At 47.4% G+C, this 8,324-nt stretch overlaps 1 protein-coding gene and 1 non-coding gene across 2 annotated transcripts in view; one reads left to right on the plus strand and one right to left on the minus strand.

The window, feature by feature from the left end:
* Window positions 1-2,230, minus strand: part of Rab11a (RAB11A, member RAS oncogene family) — a 19,393-nt gene extending 17,163 nt beyond the window's left edge. Inside the window, exon 1 of the mRNA XM_004628800.2 lies at window positions 2,050-2,230. Coding sequence (XP_004628857.1) covers window positions 2,050-2,089 — 40 coding nt within the window. The 5' untranslated portion in view covers window positions 2,090-2,230. The remainder of the gene's footprint in view (window positions 1-2,049) is intronic.
* A 301-nt stretch (window positions 2,231-2,531) lies between these two features.
* Trnaq-cug lies at window positions 2,532-2,603 on the plus strand. The gene has a single exon. It is a non-coding gene; the product is annotated as a tRNA-Gln (tRNA).
* Window positions 2,604-8,324: the final 5,721 nt, after the last annotated feature.

Genomic DNA, 8,324 nt, shown 5'->3' on the forward strand with positions numbered 1-8,324 from the left:
CACGAGCTAAAATTTCAGTCTCACTAGTTCTCACAACGGCCCTGAAAGGCAGGTATTGCAGAATTTCCTTTTCATAGATGAAGGAACTGAGGCTCAGAAAAGTTTAACTAACTCAAGGTCACAAAGACATACAACACCGGAGTCAGGATCTGAACCCAGTACAAGCAATTCCAAATGTGTTCTCATTGTTAGGAGTCTAATTACATAATTAAAATTCCTTAAATCAATCCGGGAAAACTAACATTCTCAAGGGGAGAAAAACAAGTTTTGTAATCAACACTCAAGTTCCAAACCAAACAGGAGAAATACCTCGAGAGCCTACCTTGTTCTACATTACTTCAAAAAAAAAAAAAAAAAAAAAAGCTTGCTACCCAAGGCCATTACACAGTATTTTAAACTTTCACAAAAAGTACCCAAATAATTCAGCCCTCCTTTTTCTATTTGCAAAATGCATTAAGTACCTTCTTATCTACACACGACTTCCAATATGAGGGTGAGGATGGCTTGGAGGGTACTTATCCAATGTAACAGGATATGCTGGCTCAGGGGAATGAGTGACGGGAAGGACATACTCTCAAACCAGTACTATACCAAGATTTGCAAAGCAGTGGTGAAGCATCGAAGTAGTTCCGGATTCCTCTCGTCAGTCATTCTTAGCACCCAATGGCAAAGTCAGAAACAGTCACCCATGCTTACCACTCTTTCAAACTCCACCCTCCTCCACAGTAAAGCTTTAATAGTAATGGCTTCTTCCTCCCTGGTAATGATCTTTGTTCAGCACACTACTGATGGCTGCCCTTCTAATTCAGGAGCAGAGACAGAATAACAAAGTGAGGCTGCATCCCCGAATTTAAAAAATCACATACTGTCTTCTCACTGAAAACAGAATCCTTTATCTTTGTTGATTAAAAAAAAAAAAAAAACTATTTGGCTTCTTTCCGGACTCAACCAATAAGCAATTATTTCCATCCATCTCCCCTTCCCCGTCCTCCAATGTTTTGCCTAAGGGCACTTCATGCTCGGTTACCTCGTAATAATATTTAATCCAACCCCAAGCGCATACGAATCCCCCCGCCCCGCTTCCAACCATTTGGGAAAGGCTGGTGGCCAACTAGCGCTCTTCCCTTCCTGTTGGATCCTCCCAGCGTTGCAGCAGGAAGCAACCAGTCCGTAGTGATAAGCAAGCTAGTATTTGTGCAGCGCACAACCTTTCCTGTACAGGAACTGGGCCTTCAGGTCTGGCAAGGATAACAGCCACCACCCATCCGCAACCCCTTTTCAGAGCCGAGTGAAGAGTTTTCCCGGGCTGGTCGTGGCCGGCTAGGCACAGCAGGAGGGGAAAATAAAAATAAAACAATAAAAAGACTAGGTGGGAAGTGCTAGCAGCCTGCCGGGTCACTGCGTCAAGCGCGCGCGTGGGTTCGGACAACCTCTCTCGCCCTCCCGCACGCCACCCGGGTCGTCCCGAAAGCACGGGATGGAAGACAGCGGCAGAGTCGCCGACGGGCTGGGAGGGAGGGGACACGGAAGGTTACTAGCCCGAGAACGGCAGGGCGGGTGGGGGCGGGGGCCCGCCGGCTCCGGGGTCCGAGGTCCCTCCCCCGAGGGGAAGGGGTCACTCGGAGGGAAAGGGGGGCCTGGGTGGGAGTCGGCGACCCAGGAAAGGCCGATGGGGGCGAAGGGCCCTTCGAAGGGGCGAGCGCACGGGAGCCAGGAGGGTCCCCGGGAACAGGAAGGAGGTGCTGAGCCCGAAAAGAGGTGGTGGGAGGGGCGGCAGGGCCGCGGACCCCCAGGAAGGGACGACACGATTTTGGAAAATGACACCCCGCGAGGGGCTCTGCGGCGGCGATGGCCTAAGGCCGGGGAGGAACCCCCGTCGGGTGGGGGTTGGGGGACGAGAACCGGCGGAGGGAACGCGGGACGCAAGGCACGGAAAGGAAAAGCGGAGGGAGGCGCCTTTCAGGTCGGCGGTGACCGGCACGCGGGTCCCCCGGGAATCTCCCGGGCCCCGGGACGAGGTTTCGGGGGACAGTAAGCAAGCCTCCTCACCTTTGAAGAGGTAGTCGTACTCGTCGTCGCGGGTGCCCATGGCGCGGCCGAGGAGCGGAGGGGCGGGAGCAGCAGCGGGAGCGGTGGGGACCAGGGGGCGTCGCTGCAGGGGTAACCCGAGCGCGGAGCCTCAGCAGCTGGACCCGGCCGAGAGCCCCGCCCTGCCGCTGCGCCACTTCCGGCGGGCCCCAGCCCGAGGGAAGTACTTCCGGGTGGGCGGGGCTGGTCCCGCCCCTCCTGCGTGGGGGCGGTGCGCTGGGGGTGGCCCCCCGGCGTGTGTGTCCACAGTCTCGCGGTCTCCGCGGGGGTCGTGGAGGCCACTGGAGCTGTGGGATCGCAGCTGGCCGTAGGCTCGGCTTCCCCTCGCACATTCCTCGCGCTGCCGCGCAGGGAGGTGGGACTCGGAGCTCGGGATTGGGTTCGGCGTGGGGGGCGGGGTTTTCTAAGGACTAGGGCGACGAAGGCGGCCTTACACGCGTGGCGGTTCCATGGTGTAATGGTTAGCACTCTGGACTCTGAATCCAGCGATCCGAGTTCAAATCTCGGTGGAACCTGTGTCGCTCACCTTTTGTTCGCTCTGTCCTTTATTCATTCGCTAAGTAATGGAACAATTAATAATATATCTGTCTTTGAATTCAGTTATTAATCTTTGCCTATGAACATCTCATCAGTTTTCTCCATCGGTTCCGTTTAGGACCAGCTTCCACCTAGGGCTCCAGCAATTAGCCCCACTCAGTGCCTCAAACCTTAACTCAGAAGCTCTCAATAAAACTTAATTGCTTTTGCTAGAATTTTCTACCCCTAGCTTCAGTCAAGGGCAGGCGCTCCTCGCCCACTCCTTCACGGAAATCTCAAAACCGTCTCCAGATGCCTTGTAGAGAGCTTCGCCCACCCTGCTCATCAAGATTCATCAAGAGCTTCTTGACTCCTGTTTGTTGGCCTCTGAGCTGAGCCCGTCTACATAATTATTTCATTTACCACGTAGAGCAAAGGTTCGCAATTTCCATTTTAGCGAAAATGTCAACGCTAAAACTCAAGTGATTTGCTAAGGAATTTGCCGCAGCGCTGCCCAGTATTTGAAGGGAATTTTGTAAATCCAAAAAGTCTTTCCAACTCCCTGCAACACCCTGTGCCATCTAGCTGCAAACTTTCCATTTAGCCTTTTTGGACAAAAGTACCGGGAGTAGGCAAAATAATGCCCCACATCTCCATCCCACTCCCTAGCCTCCACGGATGTCTGCTTAGGCAGTTCCTGCAAACTCAAGAGCAGGTTGCACTGCAAAGGGTAATTAACTTTACAAATGGAATGAAGGTTGCTAACCAAATAACCTTAAATGGGGACGTTGTCCTTGATTATCTGAGTGGATCCTGCCGTGTCATAGTGCCCTTTAGAAGTGGAGAAGGGAAGTAGAACAGGTCACAGTGATGTGCTGTGAGAAAGCCTCAGCCAGTCCTTCAGGCACTGAAGGTGGAGTTTAGGACTCTGGAAGCTTCTAGAAGCTGGCAAAAGCCCAGAAAGGCATTACTCGCCGAGGTCCCTAGAAGAAACACAGTCCTTCCAATTCCTTGGTTTTAATCAGTTGAGACCTACACCCATCTTCTAACCTACAGAACTATAAATAGGAAGTTTTCAGAATGTACACCCCCAAACTTATGGTAATTTGTTAGGACAGCCATAGAAAACTAATACAGTGTTTTCAGTCCTTTCTCTGAAAGTGATAGGATGCTCACCTGAGGTCCTAAATAACTGCCTTGTGCAGGTGCTGAGCATTCAGCTTCAGGGAGATTTGTGCTACTGCTTAAACAGCCCACTATTTGTGTGCTGCTATAGATTTTTGGGGAGTGGTGTGGGGAATCAGACTCAGGACCTGGGGCTTGCCAGGCAGGTGCTGTGCCGCGCCGCTGAGCTATATCTCAGGCCTCTACTATAGATTATTATTCAGACTCCCAGTGCTTCTCAGGTTGGGTAGACATGATGAGCACATGGAAAGGGAGACTGAATGACTCAGGAGCATTCTGGTGTAAGGGCCACAGCTCAGAGCCCAGAGGAATCCGGACAGACTCTCTAGAGGAAGAGGAACTCGCACTGACCCCCTGAAGGAAGAAGTCAGGAAGGAAACTCATTTTGGCAAATTAGATTGTACAGGCATATTGAGCAAGACATTAATGTCAAAAGAATTGAGAGAACTTTTTCCCCTAAAGTCATTGTTTTTATATGTGTTCTGAGGACAGTTGTGTTCCTCAAAAGAAGGACTGCGTGAGCAAAAAAAGTAAGAACTATCCATGTCTTCCCTGACCACACTGACTGTCTAAATTCTATGGCTAGTCCTCTCTGAATACTGAATATATATCTGGTACTGGGGATTGAACCCAAGGTCTTCACACTAAGCAAAATTCCAGTCTCTTTGTTTCTGTTTTTAACTGTTTGAGACAGGGGTCATACTAAGTTAGTAAATTGCCTGAACTGAGATCAGACTATTAACCCTTTACTTGAGATATGCAAAGTGCTAGGAAATCCAGGCCTGCACTGAGGCAATATTTTTTTTTCTAATAAAAATAATTGTATTTCCTTAGAAGCATTCAGAATGTCAACAAAACAGTTGCAACTTTTTTTTTTTTTTGCAATTAGAGTGGTATTCAGTTAACAGAACAACAGTTACTTCATATAAGCTGCATCAGAGACAACTGAGGATGAAAAACTACCGTCCCCATACATAACTAATTTGTGCTGTGCACCAACAAGAACCTGCTTTAAATTCCCATGCCAATTTACAGCCCCCATCCTGTACCAGGCAGGATGTAGTTAGGTTAGTAGCTATTGAAAATACCACCAGGACAGGGCTATCTAAAGACACATTCAGTAGTGTGTTAACTATACCAAAAAAAAAAAAAAAAAAAAAGACACTGTACAGTTTGAAAACAAATCTTGGCAGCAGCCACTGCTCCTCCCCACTACCTATGAGCTAAATAAACCTTTTCTTCCTTAAAAAAAATCTTACACAGCTTTACATTTCAATTTTTTTTTTTTCAAAAGGAGTGAGTTGTGTACAGGGGGGTTAAATGCTTTATAGACAAAAGAAAAATTGCGCTAGAACCAACTTATTCATCATCATCCTCTTTTTCATTCTCCTCATCCTCTTCATCTTCTTCCTTCTCTTCCTTTTCTTGCTTTTTTCAGCCTTGACGACTCCCTTCTCTGCTGTGTCAGGCTTTCCTTTAGCCTGGTAGGCAGTGATGTCCTTTTCATACTTCTCCTTGAGTTTAGCAGCCTTCTTCTCATAAGGCTGCTTGTCATCTGCTGCAGTATTAGTCCACATTTGTCCAAGTTTCTTTGTGACATCACCAATGGAGAGGCCAGGATGTTCTCCTTTGATTTTGGGGTGATACTCAGAACAGAACAAGAAGGCCAAAGGAGGCCTCTTGGGCTCATTAGGATCCTTGAACTTCTTTGTTGTTTCTCCTTTAGGAAGAATACAAGTTTTCATTTCTCTTTCATAACAAGCCATGTCCACTTTTGCCATGTCTTCAAATTTTCCTTTCTCTTTAGCAGACGTGGTCTTCCACCTCTCTGAGCACATCTTAGAAAACTCTGAGAAGTTAACAGAAGCATCTGGGTGCTTCTTCTTGTGCTCCTCTCGGCAAGTTTGCACAAAGAATGCATAGGATGACATCTTGCCTCTTGGCTTCTTAGGCTCTCCTTTGCCCATGTGTACTTGTTTTCCTCAGCGAGGTACAGAGTCGCCCAGTGCCCGTCCGGCTCTCACTTGCCCTGGCGCTGTCCCTATGGAGCTCAATGTACTGCAATGGCTTTCTGAAGCAATATTTTTGAATTGTGTTGAATATATCATGTCTCAGATTCACCAGACAATTCGCCACAGAATTCCTTTCCTGTGGACCATTGTTAGCCCCTTTTGAACCCTGGGGATATAAAACCATGGGTGTATGGACAAAGGTTGTATGAGCTCTCCTGAAGCTGGGACACACTATCCAACACCTCAGATTTAAGGAGGAGAGGCTTATTTTGGCTCAAAGTCTTTAGTGGGTTCAGTTCATGGTCAGCTACTGCCTAAACAGGAACTGCATGGCGGGAGGAAGGGGCTGGCACAGGAAAGTGGCCCTAGTCATGGTGGTCAGGATTCAAACAGAGAAGGGAGAAGCCAAGGATAAGAAAAGATCTTTCTAGGCCACACCCCCAGTGACCCGCCTCTTCCAAGAGGGCTCCAGCTCCTAAGCAGCACATTCATGCATGGATGAACCCACTACTGTCATAAGCATAGAGCACTCTGGTCTCATCACTTTCCAAACACATGAGACCTTGTGGGGAAATTTTAGATCTAAGCCATAATAGTGGTGATTAAAGTAAACCAGGTCTTAGGAAAAGTAACCTGGCTGTGGCATTCAGGGCTGGGACAAAAACTGGAGGGGCTACTATCAGAGATTTCATTGTAATTGGTGGTCACAAACTAATAGAAATGGGGTGGAGACATGGAAATAGAGAAAAAACTCAAAAGCTATTGTGGAAAACAAATAATAGAGGGGGCCTGGCCCTAGCTCAGGCCTTTAAGTGGCTGCTTCCACAAAGCTGTCAGCCTCAGGTTGCTGGAGTTCGAACCTCACAACTCTCCCGCTGGCCAAAAGTGCCCTGAAGGCATTCGAGGAACAAAAAAAAAAAAAAAATAGATTCCATGGACAAGGAAGAGAAAAATTTTCTTTTCCTTTTGGGGAGAGGAGGATCCTTGGCATTTCTTTTTTTTTAATCACGTAAAAAATGGAGAGGGGCCGGGGAGATGGCTCAGTAGAATAAGCCCTTCCCTGGCAAGCACAAGGGCCTGAGTTCAATCCCCAGTTCTGAAAAAAAGAAAAAAGGACTACATTGCTAATGTAATTTATTGTTTTTTGTTTTTGTTTTTTTTTAATTTTAGGGAAGGGTCTACAGGGTGTTCATGGTGTCACTACTAGATCCAATTCGTAGTGATCCGCCTGTTTACAGCCTGCTAAGAACTGGGCTTACAGGCGCGCGTCACCATGCTGTCTCATTTGCTGTCCCAGTGCACCCCAGGGACAGGGCCGGCAGGCAGGCCCGGAGATCAAACCCCGGGTCCCTGCGCCTGCTTGCAGGCACTTTAGTAAGTTGTTTAAATAATAAAGAAGTATAGAGCCAAGCCTAAGGTACTCCTCCACTGCTTCAATTCTTCTCCCAAACCCAGGGACTGAGTGATTGATTGACTGGCTGATTAATTTTTTCTGTGATGGTGGACTGAACCCCGGACTTTACACGTTAGACAACTGGTATGCTGTGGAGCTCCATCCCCCAAACATGTATATTTTTAAATAGAAGATCAGATTATATGTTGTGTCCCTCTTCTCAGAATCCTTTTCACGTTATTGCATACAGATTTAATGGATTTGCTGATGAAATTTCCTCAGCAATGTCTATATTTTGCACAAACTTTTCCATCCTCTTACCTGTAGGTATGATGGATGCTGGGAGTTTATTGTTAAAACCCACTTTGAACCCTCTTTTTCCATATCCATCTCACCTACAGAAGCTGGAAAAACCACTCATTTTCTCAGCTACCTTGCCAAGAGTGGCCACGTGAGGCAGTTTTGTCCAATCACACACAAACTTTAAAAGTATTTAGGAAGGCTTTTTTCTAATAAAATTTCTCCAAATCTATTACATGAATTTTTGACATTCATTCATTCATTCATTCATTCATTCAGGGTCTCTGTACCTTACCCAGGCTGCCCTTAAAATTCCTGGGCTCAAAGGATCCTCCCGCCTCAGCTTCTGAAATTGCTGGGTGTATATGTCACCACACCTGGCTATCACCTAACTTTTTCCATATATTTTTCCGTATGAAAGTTTTAAATTTTTTCCAGTACTTGGGACTGAACCCAGGGGTCTCCTTCTATGATACATGCCCACCCCTTTCTCTTTATTCTGAAATGGGGTCTTGTTAAATTGGCCAAGCCAGCCTTGAAGTTGCCATCTTGTTGCCTCAGCCTCTTAGGTAGATGGGATGACCTAACTAGATCTCTTAAGCTTGCTTGCTTGCTTTCTTTCTTTCTTTCTTTCTTTCTTTCTTTCTTTCTTCTGTATTTAGTACAGAGTCTGCAGGGTCTCACTACACAGCTCTGACTCACAGTGATCCTCCTGTTTTCAGCCTCCCAAAGTGCTGGAATGACAGGTGTGCACCACCACACCCAGTCTCAAGCACCTTCTCAGTGTGCCCCAGGAGTGTGTCCTTGGTGTGCTGTCATAGTTCCCTTGT

The sequence above is a fragment of the Octodon degus genome, unplaced genomic scaffold, assembly GCF_000260255.1.
Source record: "Octodon degus isolate 3935 unplaced genomic scaffold, OctDeg1.0 scaffold00026, whole genome shotgun sequence".
Classification (NCBI taxonomy): domain Eukaryota; kingdom Metazoa; phylum Chordata; class Mammalia; order Rodentia; family Octodontidae; genus Octodon; species Octodon degus.